Source organism: Armigeres subalbatus, chromosome 3, assembly GCF_024139115.2.
Source record: "Armigeres subalbatus isolate Guangzhou_Male chromosome 3, GZ_Asu_2, whole genome shotgun sequence".
NCBI classification, from domain to species: Eukaryota; Metazoa; Arthropoda; class Insecta; order Diptera; family Culicidae; genus Armigeres; species Armigeres subalbatus.
This window is the reverse complement of record NC_085141.1, coordinates 108788475-108808093: the sequence shown is the minus strand read 5'-3', so window position 1 is coordinate 108808093 and position 19619 is coordinate 108788475. Positions and strand designations below refer to the sequence as shown.

The following is a 19619-nucleotide window of genomic DNA, read 5'->3' as shown; positions in this document are numbered from 1 at the left end:
ACACCTTCCGCGAAGAGCCAACACCTTGCTCTTCTTCGTCCGGTCCTGAATATGAACAACTCGATACAATATGTAGATGCGAGAAGCAGGAAACCTCACCGTAGAAATTGTGACCTCTAGATCTAGAAGATCGAAAAAGTTACCGACGCCTACTCGGTTAAATCCTCGAGCTCGTGCGACGAAAGTAGCTTCAGATGTTCACAAAACAATGTTAGGATGACGTTTCCGGAATATATTCGGATAATTTCGGATTGTAAAATTCTAATACATAAAAAAAAACAAAATAAAATTATGCGTTAGAATTCATGTATTTGTTTTCGTCATTTATCACCTGTCCTCGAAAAAAAAAACAATTTTATTCACAAATATTTTATGGTTGCCAATATTGCCTTGCAGGGTTGGTTTTTACTCTGCGCTGGGTGTGAACGTATTTGTCATTAATCCGAAAAATGGAGTCTGATTTCATTGTCTCTGTTGCTTTCTTAATGGAAAGCTTAAAATGTATTATATTATTAATTTTTAAATCTTTTCTCAGTTGACTTTCTAATATGGTTTGTTTTCACTTCTGAATTACCGTTCGTGTACACAACACCTACCCGCATGTTTTTTTCTGGTTTGCGCGTGGTTTCTTTTCGTGTTGTTTAGATATTTCTCCTAGAAGATAAAGTATATATGTGTATAGCTAATTTTTTATTTTAAGAATTCTAGTTTTTCTGCTTTATATATAAAAAATAATATTTCACGTGTCTTTTCGGCGACCTTTTTCGTTTGCACCTAACCGATGTATTAGAATTCCCGTATGAGGTTGAGGAAAATTCTAATTTTTAAATCCACTCAACTTAGATGGGTAAGATTATGCAAGTTTGTAACAATAATATTAATAATAATAATCATAGTTCTCGGAAATAAATAAGAAACGTTTCGTTGCTGAACATGGAGTACGCTTCTTCTGGTCTTTCTTTTAGCAGGCAATCAAACAGTAATATGACGATTACAATGAACTGGAGTCTTATAACATAGGCAGGATAATAAATGAAGGATATGAAGTTAGTCAATATTTAGTACTTTAGTGGTAGTAACATTGTTTGATTGCTTGAGGTTCCCAAGGATTGACATTTCAGATGCGTATCATGACGATTCAAAAATACTTGTAGAATTGCAGTACAGTTATCACCTGAGACGAGACCTGCAAAGACGCTGCTTCTTTTCTCTTGTTTTGACACTTATTCTTCTTTTCATCACAGTTGACCATCGAGCTTCAACTGTTTACTTGACTGTTCCACCTAAGCCCCAGGTGGATCCTTCTGAGCACAATAAAAGTGTATCCAATTCACGAATTAGTAAATTCATTTTCATAAGGATTTTTATACCGGGAACAAAACACAGGTTTATTACTGATTATTAACAAGCTAAACGGATGGTTTGGAATACTCGTTAAAGTAAAAAGTCTTCGTAAAACAAAAATGATGCGGAATATTTTATTTGGGATACCAATACTTTCACTCAAAAAGGTGCTGGCTGCACCTGACAGTTCGTGACAGCAGTTGACTGGCAGCAGCTGAAGTTACATTTTTTCCTCTTTGCAAGTCCCGTCCCAGGTTATCACTACCTTCTCTATTAACGGAAGCAACGAGTATACTGCCGCTAACCGCAAGTCGAGCATATCTGTATATGGGCCTCCATATACAGATGTGCTCGACTTGCGGTTAGCGGCAGTATAGTGATGTAAGATGAGTCAATTTGAACTATTTTTGCGTGAATGCATCGTGGAGTTCGACTGGAAGCATGCCACTATCACCCTTATTATTGTGAAATAGTCGCCTTTAGATCTTTCAACATTTGTCATGTGAATCGCCGTACCTACAAGTTTGGATTTTTAAGAGTTCACGTTGCTTCAATGACTTTTTATAGGTATTTGAAAAAAAAATTGGAAACTCTTAGGAACACGTAGTGAAACATATATTTGAAAAACACTTCTACAAGTTTGTTCAAATCCACCATAATTTTTACACATCATTGCCATTTTAGAGGAGTACATGCGCTTTATTATTTTTTCTACAACAATTGTTGCTTTAATGTTCAGGTTTTGTAAACTCTAATAAAAACTTTATTCTGTAATTACTTTGAAACAATTGTTACCCACAAATATAACGTACAACAATGTTTCTCTTACGAGCGACGGTCTGAACAAAATGCAATATAAATTATTGGATCACTCTTAATTATCGTTTTCGGTCTTATAAAAAAATCAAAGTTTCTCCCTCAACTTGTTCGACTGTTCTACAAGTTCCTTCAGAAGTGCTGCACTTCTTCCAGATTGTTTTCTTTGTTAACCTATAGTAGCTTTCGACGGATGTCTTCTTGTCTCCTGTCTGCAGTTTCCACGATTCGTAGTCATATCGCGTAGGAGCAAATCTAAGTGGAGTGTGGGTGTACTATTTTCTATTGTTGTTTGTTCTTACTTATGGAAACGGTTTTTTTTGTAGGAGAATCTAGGAATGCGATACGCGTTTGCCGCGCAGTTAAATGTATGTCGGAACATCGCAGGATGCCAACTGTAAAAGCGCACACATCAAGACCGGCTTTCAGTGCAACGTTTTGCATACGGATATTGCGAGCATATTTGTCACTGCATTTGATCGGAAGAGGCGCACTGGAGATTGATATGGGGACGTGAGCCATGTACCCTTGTTTGACATTTGTTTCGAGGCGAAATGAAATTGGGTAAGAGGAAAACAGAAATTATTTAGGATTTGATACATAGGAGAAGCTAAAGGAAAATTGAAAAAAGGCAGCCTGAATCAAAAACACAATGGTCTTCGAAAATAGTTTTCATTTCCGTCTCACCTCAGTGGTCTGAAAAAGAGAAGAACGAAAAATATATAAGATATGGTATAGAAGACATTTTTAATATGGGTAAATGAGTAAATTTAAATTTTCACATGCCATGAATTCAGACAGTACAGTCACTCCACAGTTATGGATAACCCACAGTTATGAATCAACATTGATAAAAAAAACATTTTTTAAAGACAAATTAGTTAAAATATAAACAGAATTATTTTCCCCGTGTAAATGTACTATCTACACATCAGTAATAATCAATTTTATTCATGATTACTGCAGTTAATGCTGCACGAAACGTCAAACTTGTTAAGCGAAGTGATGCGCTTACTGTTTTGTCGATTTTGCTGAGCTTGGTTAAAGGTGCTGCTCTTCTATCAGAAGTTATTTTCTGCTTCAATTTGTGAAACTTATTCAAAATATCTGGACATATCATCAACTACAGGTAATATAAACCAAAAACAGGTGTACTAACACCAATTGTTTGAGCAAAAGATATTTTTAAAGTGAATTTGATTTGATCCATATTTGTGGGAAAAATAGCCAAGATCCACAATTGTGAATCAAACAAAGTAGCTTGGTCGTATTGGGAATCCGAAGTAAAAAGTGGACTAACTCTTTAGTTTCATACCAGAACAATGGGACGTATCGTCAAGATCCGGAAGCAATACGACGCGCAGACTCTTTCCGATGCAATTTGCGAAGCCAGGAGGACCAGCAACATCAGAGCTACATCGAAGAAATACAACATCCCCTTTACGACGCTTTTCCGACGAGTAAAAAACGAGAAAAGGAAGCTGCTACCTGGTCCCAATCCCACCTTGCTGCCGGAGGAAGAAAACCGTATTAAAAACTGGGTGATTTACATGGCGAAGGCTGGATTTCCTGTTTGTGAAGTTGATCTGAAGCATACGGTTAAAGATTACGCGGACAAAATAAGGAAACACCGTTCCATTCCAGAGACTTTCCCAAGTAAAAATGTCTCAATTTGATCAACTGAATAATTATTAATGATTTTTTTTGTGCTAAATTTCAGGTAAGAACTGGAGCAGTCGTTTTTTGGCACGACATCCGGATATTAAAAAAAAGCTGGTCAACAACCTGTCGAAAGCTGCAGCAAAGGTTACTGAGCCTCAGTTGCGTAATTGGTTCGCAGAGGTAGAGAAATTACTGTTGGAGGACGGCATCGATATGGCTATTTTTGATAATCCAGATCGTGTATTGAATTTCGATGAATCTGGATTTCAACTTGTACCAAAGCGCTACAAGGCGTTGTGTTCGGATGTAGAGAACTCGTATCTTGTGACCAATAATTCGGAAAAGGAGAGTTATACTGCTTTGTTTGGAAGTACTGCAGCTGGTGATTTGACACCCCCAATGATCCTGTATCCGGGAAAACGAATAAGCAAGGAAATGGTTGAGAACATACCCAAAGGTTGGTCAGTTGGAGTCTCCGACGAGGGATGGCAAACTTCGAAAACCTTTTACGAATACATTGTCAATGACTTGTATGCGTGGTTAAAGGATAAAGGAACTGAATTTCCGGTTCTGATTTTCGTCGATGGGCACAAGAGCCATGTAAGCGTCGAGTTGGTTGAGTTCTGCGCACAACAAGGATTGATTTTGATCTCTTTGTACCCGAACGCGACACGAATTTTGCAGCCACTGGACAGAAACTTTTCGGCCCGTTCAAGCAAATTTGGAGCAAGGTGCTCCGACAACGTTTGTTGGGAAACAGCAGTGCACGTGTGAACAAGGCTAATTTTGGTAGTCTACTGCATACGGCACTACAAAATTTTACAAATTCTAAGGAGTGTCTCAAAAAAGCTTTCCAACTTTGTGGTCTCTTTCCGTGGAATGTTGATGCCATCGACTTTAGTACCCTGCCAGCAAACGCCGATGATTCACAACGCAGCACTGATACATCTGTTACTGAGGAACCTGTAATTGATTATGTACGACAACTTGAATACGTTGAAATGGGCCTAAATCAAACTCAGCTCCAGATATTTGCTGAAAATCGTGACAAGGATTTCTGGTACGGCCCATATGAGGAACTGGCTTTATTCAACTTCTGGAAAAGCATTAAAGATAAATCCGAAGGACTTATGTTCACAAGACGTTTGGAGCAATACACTTTAATTACCTGTAACTTCACTTCAGCTGATCCGACAGAACCTGTACTGTCGTTTTCCGGTGATGCAATTGTAATTAACGGTAAGTACTATAATTATTGGTGACAATAATGGGTCTATTATCACATTGTCCATTATCAATGGGCCCATTATCACAAAAAAGACGGTACTTAAATTTTAGCAACTTTTTGTTCTACAGACGAAGTCAATACAGAAAATGTACCTCCTAACTGTGATTCAGTGCAACTTCCTTTGAATGGCCATACTACAAATACAGCAAACGAGGACGATCCGTTTGTTGATGTGCTAATTTGGCCAAAAGTCAACGATGCTGCAGGAAAAGGCCCGAGGAAGAAGGTGGAGCACATCCCCTCTGTGGCTACAAGTAGCAAATGGCTAGAGTGGCACAACAAAAAGGAAAATGATAAGAAAGAGAAAGAAAATGCGAAACTTGCCCGAATGGAAAAACGTCGTCTACTAAAGGAGCAAAAACTACTCATGCAAAAGGAAAAGAATAAGAAAAAGAGCAATCGCAAAACTGATTCTCAAGTTACGCTTCGGAATTGATTGTTTGTTAATAACTTCTTTTTTTCATTTCAAACAATTTTATTGATAATTTCAAAGATCATTTAGGTTGATTCATAATATGTGCCTACTTGATTCATAACTGTGACGATATATCGAGCTGATCCATAATTGTGGGTTGGTCAAAGAGAGAATACTTGAATAAAAATGAGATTCACCTTCATTATTTGGTGAAAACAATACATTTTCTTGAAAATCAATATTGTTTTATTATTGTTTCGCCCACAAAACCTGTGATGACGTGACAATTTATTATTTCATGAGTTGATTGGTTGTGCAGTATACCTTAGCCTATTCATATCTGTGGGATGACTGTACCGAGCAAGTCATACGTTTTTCATTTTAAGTCTTTAAGGGATTTTTGATATATTTTTTGTTATTTTAACAACTAACCAGCCAAATTTAAACACATTTTGTTACAATATTTTTCTGAAATAACTAACTCCCCTTGTTATGGAATGTAAAACTTCCGGAAACGGTGGACGTCTCATCTTATCAGTTGTGTTATAGAAAATTTTAATTTTCAGAACAGATTCTGAACATAAAAATGTGCAATGGTATTACACTTTCAATTTACTGAAGCCGAGTTAAGTACGAGACAGCGAAAACGACCTAACGGTTGAGGTCAAAATACGTATCTGTAAATTACATTACAAAGCTCTGAATTATTTTCCATGTGTCTACTATTGTTATAAAAAAACCATCCCTTGAATTAGGTATTTTTGAAATAAAAGATAACATCCACTTAGATTTTGCTACACTACTCTTCGATTTTTCACACAATATTGCTTGTATTCGGACCAAAAATATTTCCTGTATATTTTTGTGATACATTTGTTTTGGATGTGCACCACCTAAATTGAAAAGCAATTCGGGCCGCAAAACCTAATCTTGTCTCCTGCTCTGTCTATAGGGCGCCTATTGATTCTATCTATTGGGGACATAACTGTATCAAAACTTTTTGACAAGCATAAAAAACAATCTATTGTTTGAATTGCGGCTGAATAATAGCACCCGAAATCGAGATTTGTTTTACCTTCCTACTTAAATACCGAGGTAAAGAAAAAGGAAAAATAATGAGAAAACTGAACTTACCTTCATTTCCCAGCGACAGCATTATGGTTTCACAAACACAGACTATATATCGCAGTTGCCAGTGCACAATCTCACGTTTAGTTTGCTTATTGCCAATATCTAGGTAGGTACCTCTCAACTGCCGCTTCTCCCGACGCCGATTGGCAAATTCACAATTTTTGTTCTGTTGACGGACACCGACCGGAGCTTTCTGGTTGTTGTTGTCATTACTACTAAGATGGTTGTTACTACAAACTACTAGTACTACTGTAACGCACCGGCCGATTTGAGCAGATTTAATTCTTTATCCTTAGCTTGCACCACCGACCTCCAATGGATGTCCTGTTCGATTACTTTCGATTCTAGGTTTTTCAGCATAATTTCCTGTTGGCGATATAAGAGAATTCTTATTTATATACTATCTACGCTGCTTTCAAGAAAACCATTTGCTTTTTACAATTTCCAGAAAGTAATAACACAGGAAAGCCACAATTAATTGCATATTATTCGGCAACTCGCCGTACGAAAATCATTTTTTTTTGTTAAATATTTTGGATGTGCATATGCACAGCACATGTTTCGAAATGGACATATTGATATGAAATTTGCGAAAAAGAATCCATGTGTCTTGGGGATAAACGAACCCTCAACCTACTACTCTCTTGATAGGCGTTAAATTGTACGCATCAGAAATGTCGAACGTAGGAATAGTTTCAATATAGAAGGTAGAATCGAATTGTGTCAAAAGGTTACAGAAGTTTTATTCTGAACATGAGGACACTTTTTAGAGCAGACTGGCAAATGGTTTTCTGAAAATGGTTAGTCCATTATTCTCACACAACTCATACTTACAGTATCAGCTATAATTAATTTATATTGATCTACTGATTTCTGCAGCTGTTCATTCCGTAGTGTCAGCGCTTGCTGATCCTCGGGAGTGTCCTCTGCTAGCTCCGGGGCACCGTTTTTGCTACTGCCCTCGTCGGTTTTCCCGCCGTGAACATCGATTTGATCATTTAAACTACTATTATTGTTAGTACTATTGTTACTACTCCTACTAGTATTGTTGAAGCTATGGTGCACCGACTCGGTGCTATTGTTACTGGGAGTGGCGGCAACGACGCTGGCATTGCTAGCGGCCAACAGGCGAACACTCTCCTGTTGCTCTCGGATGCATGTGACCGTAGATTCCAGCCAACTGTGGAAGTTAGTGGCGTCCAGCGGAAGAGCCGAAACTATTTCCTGCGGAAGCAGCTTCACAAGCAGGTCCTTTGTTCGATTTTGCTCTTCCAAGATTACCTTGTCGATGTCGACCTTTGGGACTGGAACAACTTCGGCAATGTGGTTCGCCGCTTGTTGTGCTTTGCTAGCAGCTACAGCGAGTTCCTGAAAATTAAAAGGAATAAATGTGTGTTTAGAAAAGTGTGCAAGAAATAAGAATGAGGGAAGATCTGCAAGCATTTTTGAAACTTACAACTTTACTACTTTGATTCGTGTTAGTGGTGCTTTGTTTGGTAGTGTTATTTTGCGCAACTTGCAGTGCTTCTACCAACTTCCAGTTCTTCATGCGTAAATCCTGTGGCAGTGCAATCGAGGAAGTCAAAATGGGGAAAGGAACGTTTGAAACGTGAAGGATATTGCCGGGTCCAGTTCCAGCGTTGAAGGGTACGGGTTGATGGCGTATATAAGGTTGAAAACAGAAAGAAACAGAACAAAAGTAGGTTGTAATGCTAATCGCTTTTTATGGATTATAATATTATCTAACGTAATTTTTTTTCGGGCTGTCATTAATCTTACTGTATTAGATTTGTTCTATCATGGCATGGTAGTCACATTCCAGATTTTCAAACCACCGTGACCTGCCCTAATTTCGAGCGGTTTTCATTAAAATTGGTGTATATTTTACATAACTCTGTTAATATGTAAAAAGTAAATGCAATAATGTATGTATATGCCACAAACAGTTAAAATATTCATGGGCTTATCAAAACGTTTTAAACGGGATCAGTACAAAAAGGAGGATAGGAGGCTCGGAGACCCATAGTGTTATATACCAATCGACTCAGATCGAAAAACTGAGCAAATGTCCGTCTGTGTGTGTGTGTATGTGTGTAGCCCGGGATTTTTTTTGTTAAACACGTTTCATATAGAAGGACTTGACCGATTCGAGTGCAACTAGTTTCATTCGACAGAGAAACGTTCCTAGTTGGACACTATTGTTTTTGTTTGCTAATAACTCATGCGGTTTGAATAATATTACTATTTTTCTATTTTTCTTTTAACAATTACGCTATTTACTACATGCACACTTTAAATCATTAATCAATTTAGCCGTGGCGCAATCCATTACTCTCATAGTTGAGTAATTCTTAAGCAGCGTGATATAATCGCATCAAAGCTTTTAACCTTGCTTTTAACCGCTAAAATGTAGGCAATTTACGTTGCATTTACCAAACTAATTCAGTTTCAACACATTTAATCGAGAAAGGCATAATCACCACCTGGGGGGACAAATTTGTTTTTTTAATAACTCCGGAACGCAATGGTCTATTGGGCCAATTTTCAATAGCAAAAAAACAAGGAAGGATTCCGCGTCGAAGGCAACCTCTTGCAAGCAAATCCGATATTCGAAGTACAAAAAATGTGAGTCCATTGTGTCCGTTTGTCCATGTCGTGCATCCAATGATCGTTGCATTCTTCGGTTGTCATTTATCCGGGTACGTTGGAGGAAAGCCTCCAAGAAGAACAAGTTGTCAGTCGTCATCAGGCCGCCGTGGCGATAAGGCGCGTCTCTCAATACGCTACCGTATGAGGTGCGCATCTGACGACTGACGAGGGTTTGGTGGAGGGGCTGGGAATAAAACCCATGACCATTCGCTTGTAAGGCGAACGTGTAGCCAACTACGCTACGGGACCACTTGTACTACCAGCGATCTAATCAATCTTATTCAGTTGAGATATTTAACGTGAATTCAACGTCGAAGATCAATCTTTCAATTGAAAGAAGTTATATGACGGTGTTTACATTTGCATTACCCAACGTTTCAGCCGTTTATTGGGTAATTAACCAATCTTCATTGCCATAATAAAAGGATGAATATAACTGAACACTGTATACATACAAATATTAAGCTAGCACTTTGCAGTAACTGAGTAGGGTATCCAATCATGGTTTGAACCAAATGGCGGGTTTCAGATGAGCCGTCAAAGTAAAGTTGATTTATTCCATTAAAGGGACATGTTAGAACTGCGATTTCTAGTTTGTATGGAAGCTTAGTTCATTATCTTTCTAAAAACATCCTGGGTGCACATATTTATGCTTAGTTTCATTGAAAAAACTTAATAATTACATAACTTTGATTCGTATCATGGTTTAAACTACACTGTTCATGGTTTGAACTAAATTCGTACCATGGTTTGAACTACTGCAACAGCCAGCAGCTCCTAAATATAATACTAATCACATGCATGAAATGCTGAGGAAATCTGTAGAAAAGCAAATTTGTTTTACTACACCCAGGTTTTTTTTTACACGGTTTGGTTTTAGTCGTTTAAGACCTTCAGCGTCAATGAAACAATGAGTTAACCCCATGAAAAAATTCACAAAAAATCAAAGAAAAATCAGGTGGTATTTAAAAAGCTCTAAAAGTTCGAGTTGACCGAGAAATTAATGAACACCAACCGCGTAAAAAAAAACCTGGGTGTATTCATCTTCTCGCATTCGATTAGTAACTCGAAACGTGTGAAAATCGTCTAAATTATCGATATGAAAATTGCGATTTTCTCATATTGGAAATGTAAACAAAATGCTCCACCTGTCATAAGACGAGTTTATACAATAATACGTCGAAATACGTATCTGTCAAGATACAATTAAGTGGTGGAATTCAATGGGATTGTATAAACTCGTCTTATGACAGGTGAAAACATTCCACTAAAAAGCTCAAAATAATTTTCTTATCAAAATGCTCCAGCTAGGCGCATGCAGCGCTCCTAGCGGACAGCAGCAGAACATTACTGCATTTACAAGTTCAAACCATGGTACGAATTTAGTTCAAACCATGATCAGTTTTTACCTTGTATAAATGTTACTATATTAACTATTTAAAACTGTTTCTCAATTGTATGATGACGTCAATCGATTACAGATGAAAATAGCGTTCTTTTGATATATTGATCTTACTCCTGTGTCATAAAATGCGTCCTTTACGAGTTTTCTGAAATTATGCCACTGGTAGGGGGGATTTGGCGCAAATTCAGGACGTTTTTAAATCGCTTTATTTTATTACTCAAACAATATGTACGAATGTTTAAATAAACTCTATCACTTCCAGTATACTTAAATATTCCATTCATACTGTTTTAGGTTTATTTCCTGCCAATGAGATGGTAATTTCTACTGATTGCAAAATGGTTCAAACCATGATACGCTTTTTACTAGTTCAAACCATGATTGGATACCCTAATAAAAAGGTTCTTTTTTTTATTAATTGTTTATTCGTCTTCGATTGGATCGTACAGACTATTCACTTTGTCAGATTACGGCAGCACAAACGTCAAATCAGAGACTAATCCGCAGGCAAGCTGGCGGCCATTACCGCTTGTGGGTAACTGGATAGCTTACGGTAACGCGGAGTTCCCAAGTGCATTTCCTTTTCCTCCAAATTTAAGAGAAACTGACTTTTGGTAAAAAAAATCACAAAGTAATCTGAATACTCTTAATTATATTAAGTATTTGAATTGAAAAAGTTCAAATAAACTCGACAGAGTAACTAACTGGACAAGAGACAAAATGTTCAATAATATGATAAAAACATGCTTCTGTGCTAAAATCAGGGATTTCAAGGTTTGAAAGCTTCTATTCGAGATACATGGAGGCATTTACTGAAAAGCTCAGTAGCTTCGTTGCAAAAACTTGGAAGCCTCCTTCTAGGTGCCTCGGAAGCCATCTTCCAAGCACCTCGAGGGCCTTCTTTCAAGAGACTCCGAAGCCTTCTTCCTAGCATCTAGTAAAGACTCCTTTCAAGAGGCTCGGAAGCCTTTTTTCAAAAGGCTCGGAAGTATCCGTTTTCAATAAGCTCGGAAACCTTCTTTCAAGCATTCTTCAAGGCTCGAAAGCCTCCTTCCAAGCAGCTAGTAAGTCTCCTTTCAAGAGGCTCGGAAACCCCTTTTAAGAGGATCGGAAGTCTCCTTTCAAGAGGCTCGAAAGCCTCCTATCAAGAAACTCCAAGCAGCTAGTAAGCCTTCTTTTTTGAGAGGCACGGAAGCCTCTTTTCAAAAGGCTCGAAAGTCCCCTTTCAAAAGGTTCGAAAGTCTCCTTTCAAGAAGCTTGAAAGTCTGTTTCTAAGAGGCTAGAAAGCTTCTTTTCAAAAGGCTCTAAGGGGTACCTCTCAAGAAAAAGGCTGTGCTATCACAATTGATGTAGATGATGGAACCCCCATCAGGAAATACGTCTACTGTTCGGTTTATCTACCTATCACATGTTGAACCGTCCTCAACGAATACTTTTAAACAAGTTGTTTGATACAGCCCTGCTTAATGGCTTGATGTAGTACTTAATTAGTACCGTTCGTGGTTTACTTAAGGCTCAAATTACCGTCATCGGGTCATTGACGAGAAAGACAGCCACGTGCTTGTACCACCTCCCAGTAATAAAACCACCCACCGAGGAGAAAAAGCAGTCTCCAGCTGAATGAGGGAAGTATTTTTGTTTCAAAACTACATCATCCAATAGCGAAGACATAATTATGTCCGGTGGATGCTTCATTTGGTTGTATTTCGCTTTAGTTTTCAAAAAAAAACTGCCTTTTGCAACATTTTTTTCCAAGAGGGGAAATCGACGATTTATACTCACGCTCTCTTATATATGAGAAACGTGAGAGTAAATCGTCGATTTCCCCTCTTGGGAAAAAAATTGCAAATGCGTTTTTTTTTTTTTTTGAATACTAAAGCGAAATACAACCAAATTAGGCAACCACCGGACATAATTATGTCTTCGCTATTGGATGATGTAGTTTTGAAACAAAAATACTTCCCTCATTCAGCTGGAGACTGCTTTTTCTCCTCGGTGGGTGGTTTTATTACTGGGAGGTGGTACGAGCACGTGGCTGTCTTTCTCGTCAATGACCCGATGACGGTAATTTGAGCCTTAACCTAGGCTATCGTCTGCCCTCTATGGTATCTTCTAGAAGACATAACTCTTTGCTCCTCACTGAGGAAAATGGACGTATGATTTTCAATCAAACGCCTTATGAAAATTTGCCACAAGGAATCGGTATGAATTTCAATATGTTGCCTTATGAATGATGATTTTTATTTGAAAAAAAGTAAAGTGCGGCAGACTGGGTTCGAACCATGGACGTCGGGGTTAGGAGGCCGGTATTTAGACCACACGCCCATCGACGCTTGAATACTCGAGGAGGTAACTTTGTATAAAAAGCAATGTTGGTGGAATAATCAGTCGGAGATTCATAAGGCGCAAGTTATGAATCTCGATAGTCCAGTTCGCTGAGTGGCACGAGAATCAGTCACGAGTTGACGATTTGGCATGTGTAAGATGAGGAATCTATGCCTGACCATCGTTACATCTACTTTGATCACTCGAATATTATTTTACAGATCTTGTGGGTCAGACCAACTAGGATCTCTATGCAGGTTTGCTCTCTTCCAAGCTTTATGGATAACTGCTGTCCATTGGAAGTTATCCTCAATTCATTCAAAGTTTATTTCCTATGTTCCGGGTATTAAGCTAATTACTATGCCTGAAACTCGATTTATGCATATGCACAACATGTGATAAAACTAGTTCAGAAAAGGTGTTGGAGGGTAATCGCTCCCTTCGGTGGGGTTTGATTCCACAAAACCAGTACGCTAGACAGGTGCTTTCCCTACTAAGCTACGAAGGACCTCCGTCGTCCTCCACATCCTAGCGGGTGTTGTACTGATGAAACCAAAATCCCAGCATCAGGCACGTAGTCGAACATCGCAATACATTCTCAGAACTAACTCTCTCATATGTATTTTTGTACAATGCCAACCAAGTAGGATTGTCTGGCTCCTACACCCTTGCTTCATCAGCAACTGCGCTCGATGATGTATGATTGTGTAAGGTTTCGCCAGTTGATCGTCAGATCCCAAGTCGACCACATAAGTGAAGGTAGATCGCCACTCGAGTTCAGTTCATTCAAAGTTAATTGCCTATGTTCCGGGTATTAAGCCACCAGGAGTGGAGTCAGTCAATACTAACTACTCATCCTACTTGGTTTTTTTAACTTGTCTTTATTTTATTTGCTCAAGCACCAATAGGCATAACGGAGCCGTTACAATCATGATTTGCATCTTATTTCATAATATTAGTTTTGGGGAGCCAAAAAACTCGCGGCTTGGTCGAGGTTAAAAAGTACAAGAAATAAAAAAGGGAATGGGATAGGGCCTAGGTAGCATTGTTGCGATGTTCTCACTGCTGATTGACAGGGAACAAACTGTAATGATACAAACCTTTTTTTCCTGGCGGAGCGGGTGGGGATGAGGTGGACATGACCTTACAATAGACAGGGAGGTCAGACAAAAACATTGATTTGTTTTAAGATGTTATGCACGATGGCCATGTACTCTAGATCAAGCTTACCCAGCACATCTCTAAAGTCTACCTTATCTGATTTCCCTCGGGCCCGGAGAGATGCACATAAATCGGACCTGGCAACGTCGTAATCCTACTTGGTTGGCATTGTACAAAAATACATATGAGAGAGTTATTTCTTAAAATGTATTGCGAGAGTTCGACTACGTGCTTGGTGCTGGGAATTTGGTTTCATCAGTACCCGCTAAGCTGCGTAGAACGACGGAGGTCGGGAAAGCACCTGCCTAGCGTACTGGTTTCGTGGGATCAAACTCCACCGAAGGGAGCGGGTACCCTCCAATACCTTTTCCGAACTAAATTTATCATATGTTGTGCATGCATATGCATAAATCGAGTTTCAGACATTTAGGGAGGAAGTGAATTCAGTCAATATTTTACACCTTATATTGGTACCAGGTCATTCTTTTCTAGCTTGAAATGGGCTGATGAATTAGCTCACAAGACTTTGTGAAGTATCTATGTGTTGGGTGAAGCTAATTAATTGTAAAAAAAAAACTATTTAACTATTCTATCTAAAAGGAACTGCGGTGTCGGGTCTTCCACGAAAGGCTGATTCACATAAGGCTGAAAACCCATAAGGCTGAACACGAAAGGCTGAAAAAGATAAAATCTTACATAAGGCTGAAATAACAAAAGGCTGAAACTCGAAAGGCTGAAAAATCGTGAGAAACCAATTTTAGTGGAAGAATTCACATTTGACGCTAATAGGAGCACAAACTAAAATGATCCGCAACCTTCTTGCGACTTCGTGTTGTCTTTCAATTTTTATATGGAATTCTTATTTTTTGATCTATACAGCTAAAAATGTTGAGGTAACATAGAAAGGAACAAGACTTTGTTGTTCTTTGTTCTTGTATTTGTTTTTTTTATTCTTGCCAAGATTATTTTCTTATTTATTATTGTTTATTCTTCTCTCTTCTTTCTTCTTCTTTTCCCTTCTTTATTCTTCTTTTTTTTAAACTTCCTTCTCCCTTTTTTCTTTTTCCTTTATTTATTCCATTTTTTTTTCATTTTTTTTCTTCTTTCTTCTTCAACCTTTTCTAGTTCCTTCTTCCTGTTTCTTTCTTGCTTCTTTTTCTACCTTTCTTAGTTCTTCCTCCATAGTTCTTCCTTCTTAATTCCTTCTTCCTTGTTCCTATTTCCTTCTTCTGCCTTCCTTGTTCCTTTTTTCTTCTTCTCACTCCTTTTTTCTGGTTTCTTCTTCCTTCATCTTTCTTTGTTCTTCTTCTTCCTTCTCCATTCATTCCTTAGACTTTTTTAGTTCTTCCTTTTCATTGTTTTTTTCTTTTTTCTTCCTTCTTTTATTTCATTGTTTTTCCTTCCTTTCTGTCTTATTTCCTCTACCTTCTTCCTTTTCCTAGTTTCTTCTTCCTTTTTCCTTATTCCTTTTTCTCTATTTTTTCTTTATTCTACCTTCTTTCTTCTTTCTTCCTTCTTTCAACCTATTTTTCCTTTTCTTTCTTTCGTCCTTTCTTCTTTTTTCTTTTATTTTTTCTTTCTTGTCCCTTGTTTCTTCACCTTTCTTTCTTCATCCGTTCTGTTTTCTTTTTCCATTATTTTCCTTCCTTTTTCCATTTTTCCTTCGTTCTTGTTCCTTCTTCTTTCTTCCTTCTTCATTCTTTCATCTTTATTCTTTCTTCTTGTCTTCCTTATTCCTTTATGCTTCATAATTATGCCTTCTTCCATCTTTATCTTACTTTTTCCTTCTGCTTTCTTCTATGTTTTTTCTTCAATCTTTCATCTTTTTTTCTTCTCCCTTCTTCCGTCTTCTCTCTCCCTTCTTCAATTTTCTTCTTTTTTTCCTTCTATCTTCCTTCTTCCTTGTTTCTTCTTGCTTCATCGTTATTCCTTCTTTCATCATCTTTATTCTTTATTTTTTATTCTTTATTCTTTTTTCTTTTTTCTTTATTATTTATTCTTTTTTCTTTATTTTTTATTCCTTATTATTTATTCTTTATTCTTTAATCTTCTTTATTCTTTATTCTTCTTTATTTTTTATTCATCATTCTGTATTCTTTATTCATCATTCTTTAAGTTTAGTCAATCATTCTCTATTCTTCAAACATTATTCACTATCCAACCACTCAACATAGTTGGTACAACATATCGTATGGTTGGGATTAATTTCATCCCATCAATTTCAGCCTTTCGATACATTTCAGCCTTCTTCAGCCTTCAGCCTTTCGTAGGGCACCCGCGGTGGCTTAGTCAAAGCATTGACCGTTCACTGCCAATTCGACTATCACATGACAAATATTCAACACGTCTGTGAAAGTTGTGCATCCTATTATGGAACTTCTTATCATTTGATGTCATTTGCGCAACTGCGTTTCCAAACATTTTATAATCACTTATTAAGTGAACTTGACTTCAAAAACTTGAAACAAGGTAACCTGCCATTTATAATCCTATGTGGTAACCAGCTCTTATACGCTTGTGCTATGTAGGCCCTCTTCAATGACCCCTTTCCAACACTCTCATCTTCCTCCCATCCACATTCGTTTCGTTTTTGCCTTTTTCGTATACAAAAAGTATACAAAAGCGCGTAAGAAGCTTCTCACTAATTTTTCGCACTTAACGTCAACCTGTAAAATTTTGGTTTACGCAACCGAAAAATCATATGCTGTATAAAAATACCGGCATTTTTTGACTTGGACATTTTTGTTGAAAAATATAAAAAACGAAATATAGTAAATTAGCAACACAAATAATTATTACACTAAACTTTTGGCAGTATTTCAGTCCAAATTGTGGCACATTATAAAACATAATAATATATTGGAAAGCCTCCGATTTTTACAGATGAAAACATGTGATTCACTGTAGCCACCCGGATATCATAAATAAAGCAAATTTAAAACATATTTTGATGTCGACATCAAAGTAAAATCATGATTTGTTTTCAAATTCTAATTTTCGAGATTTATTAGGGGAACTGTTTCGATCTCCATCTCCTACCTGGGTACCTGTTTTCTATAGTTTGATCTGGTTGTCATTCGTAAAAATAGGCCGACGAAAAATAAAACGCAAATTGGTATAGGGAAAAACATTGACACTATTCAAACCTAACTCACTCTCACTCACTGTTCCATTTTTGTTGTTTCCTAATCATATGAAACCAATATGTGATTACAGCCAGCATAGATCCCGTGCAGCAAATGGGTACGCAGGGCCAGCTACCCAAAAACCTAAACCATCTTCTAGGACAAGCATTTTCTACGTCTTATTCAAAGAATCTTTATGTGATTCTAGTTTAAAGATTTAAATTTTTGCGTTAAAAATGTTTATACAAAAGCAATAAAAACACGCGAAACTACACAAAAGTTGTAAGAATCAAAAATAAAAATCCCATTGTACTCACATTGTTCTTTGCTTTCTGCTCTTCGATTTGCTTTTGCAAGTCTTCCTCCCGTGCACGCAACTCCTTGGTATGTTGCTCTTGCTCGGCATGCTTCAGCTTATACTCCGCAAGCTCCGAACGATACACAGTTAGTTCGGTTTTGCTCGAATCTAAGGCATTCTGGAGATTACGTATTTCCACTTTGCTGCTCTCTTCGGCCTGGGTGTTAGCAGCAGTAGTAGCCGCCATAACGGCAGCAGCCTGCTTCTGCTTGTTCTGCAGTTCACCAACTTGAGCATTCAATTGCTCCAGCTCGTAGTTTTGCTGCTGGCAAGTGGCAACCAGTTCCTCATTCTGTACAGCCACAGCACGCAATTGCTTCGCTTCATTTTCGTACGTTTTAAGTTCTAATTAAAGAGGAAGAGGGGAAATAATATGGATTTGAGTTTAATAAGAATTATAAGAATAGGACGACCGAATCGTTTTTATTAGTTATGCCCATCTAAATCACTTTTCAAGTCTATATGCCACATAGATTTGAAAACTGATTGAACCGCAAGTCAGCCTCATCTGCATTTTAATCAATTTCGAGTTAGTACCGTGATTCACTTTTTTTGTGTAGGTGCATATAACATCGAGATTCAAAAACAAATTTTTGATATCTATTTTGGATTCTTTATTTAGGTACTGTCGTTATTGGCGAGTATAAAAATACCTTTAGGGCCGATGTCTACGTAGCGGTTTTTTAAGTTGTGTGCACGCAGCTTGAAAAAACGCTACGTAGACGTCGGTCATAAGCAAAAAAGCTTTTCAGGGGATGAGCCAGCTGTAGTGAATACGATTGACCATCTGACTATTTATAATATGTTTAGACAATGTATGTGAATTTCTCTGAGTGTTATAAAAACCACTGTTTCAGAGCTTTCAATTTTAAAAAGCCTAGAAGGAAAGCACACACGTTGATGCGCAGATTGACGAATGCGAAAAACGTTATTCAATCGTGAGGGTGCGACTTGTTAATGAAGGAATGAAGGTATGAAAGAGATGAAATTTGAATATGACGATATGAGCAGGACAGATGAAAGCTTGTGAAAGCAGAAATGTGCATGAGAGAGGGTCAGTCTATTCTTTTGACGTTGTTTTAATCGATCGGTTGTATTTTGTTGATTCTTCGGCTGAGTCAAGTGCGTATACGACACCAGCCTCGGCCTGAAAATCTTTTTAATAAAGACAAAAAAAGCTTTTCTCTTTTCAGATATATATTCCATTGGGGCAGCCAGGAATCCATCACTTTCAATCTGTTTTATTTGCTGTTTCGTAAATCCATCCATATGGGTTCTTTGGGAAAGTTGACCTTAAGAGCCAGTTCGCGAGAAGCGCGACCCCCTTGCCAAGGGAGGTTGCAACGATGTTCTCCGATTTGGATGAAATTTTCAGGGTTTGTTCATATATGTAAGAGAAGGCATTTTGCAAATTTTCAGATTTTTTCATTAAGGGAAGTGGGTAAAACGGCCCTTCAAAAATTTTTGTTCAAAATCGCCAAAACCAAAAAAATGCAATAACTTTGGCAATGAGTGTCCGATTTTGTTTAAATTTTGCACGCTTTTTCTACTCAATTAGTACTTTATACCAAGTGGTTAATAGGGTTATAAAATTGTTTACCCCCGACGCCATATGACCGGATGAGCTGCTGAAATTCCTTGATTATGATGATTCCCTGATTCCCGAATCCTAATCCCCATCCATCCTTAAACATTGTAAACCTAACCTCGAGTCACCACGAGTACGTTGGCTTATTTCCCTCTCTTACTAATTTAATAATAAGATTATGTCGATTGTACATATCACAAAGAAACGTGGCTCCGTAAAGTGTTATACACGCCTGAGCCTACCAAATAAACGAACTTGGAAAAAAAAAAAAAAATTGTTTACTTTAGGAGAAAAATGACTTTTTCGATAAAAAATGGTCGTTTTTCCAAAGGGAATATTTTTCACCAACAGA

The 19619-nt window shown here is 37.7% G+C and overlaps 3 protein-coding genes and 1 long non-coding RNA gene across 6 annotated transcripts in view; 2 read left to right on the top strand and 2 right to left on the bottom strand.

The window, feature by feature from the left end:
* Positions 1-289: 289 nt before the first annotated feature.
* Positions 290-1643, bottom strand: LOC134225782 (uncharacterized). Its single transcript, XR_009983322.1, has 2 exons — positions 1607-1643; positions 290-1174 (listed from the first exon to the last, which is right to left on the bottom strand). It is a non-coding gene; the product is annotated as an uncharacterized LOC134225782 (long non-coding RNA).
* A 292-nt stretch (positions 1644-1935) lies between these two features.
* Positions 1936-19619, bottom strand: part of LOC134225775 (golgin subfamily B member 1) — a 33020-nt gene continuing 15336 nt past the window's right edge. For 2 of the 3 annotated variants that reach the window (XM_062706129.1, XM_062706130.1), the window contains exons 6-10: positions 17639-18024; positions 8113-8214; positions 7491-8024; positions 6660-7022; positions 1936-2856 (exon numbers count right to left, since the gene is read on the bottom strand). In XM_062706129.1, coding sequence (XP_062562113.1) covers positions 6903-7022; positions 7491-8024; positions 8113-8214; positions 17639-18024 — 1142 coding nt within the window. In that variant the 3' untranslated portion in view covers positions 1936-2856; positions 6660-6902. The remainder of the gene's footprint in view (positions 2857-6659; positions 7023-7490; positions 8025-8112; positions 8215-17638; positions 18025-19619) is intronic. The other variant, XM_062706131.1, reaches the window with a different exon arrangement.
* Positions 3483-4596, top strand: LOC134221872 (uncharacterized). Its single transcript, XM_062701041.1, has 2 exons — positions 3483-3816; positions 3881-4596. Exons 1-2 carry the CDS (start codon positions 3483-3485, stop codon positions 4594-4596), a joined length of 1050 nt encoding a protein of 349 aa, XP_062557025.1.
* On the top strand, positions 4537-6653 carry LOC134225781 (uncharacterized). Its single transcript, XM_062706136.1, has 2 exons — positions 4537-5061; positions 5179-6653. The coding sequence occupies exons 1-2, from the start codon at positions 4824-4826 to the stop codon at positions 5544-5546; spliced, it is 606 nt and encodes a 201-aa protein (XP_062562120.1). The 5' UTR covers positions 4537-4823; the 3' UTR covers positions 5547-6653.

Coding starts and splice junctions, on each gene's coding strand:
- LOC134221872 (XM_062701041.1), top strand. CDS start 3,483: ATGGGACGTATCGTCAAGATCCGGAAGCAATACGACGCGCAGACTCTT. Junction 3,817..3,880: donor CATTCCAGAGACTTTCCCAA/GTAAAAATGTCT, acceptor GCTAAATTTCAG/GTAAGAACTGGAGCAGTCGT.
- LOC134225781 (XM_062706136.1), top strand. CDS start 4,824: ATGGGCCTAAATCAAACTCAGCTCCAGATATTTGCTGAAAATCGTGAC. Junction 5,062..5,178: donor TGATGCAATTGTAATTAACG/GTAAGTACTATA, acceptor TTTGTTCTACAG/ACGAAGTCAATACAGAAAAT.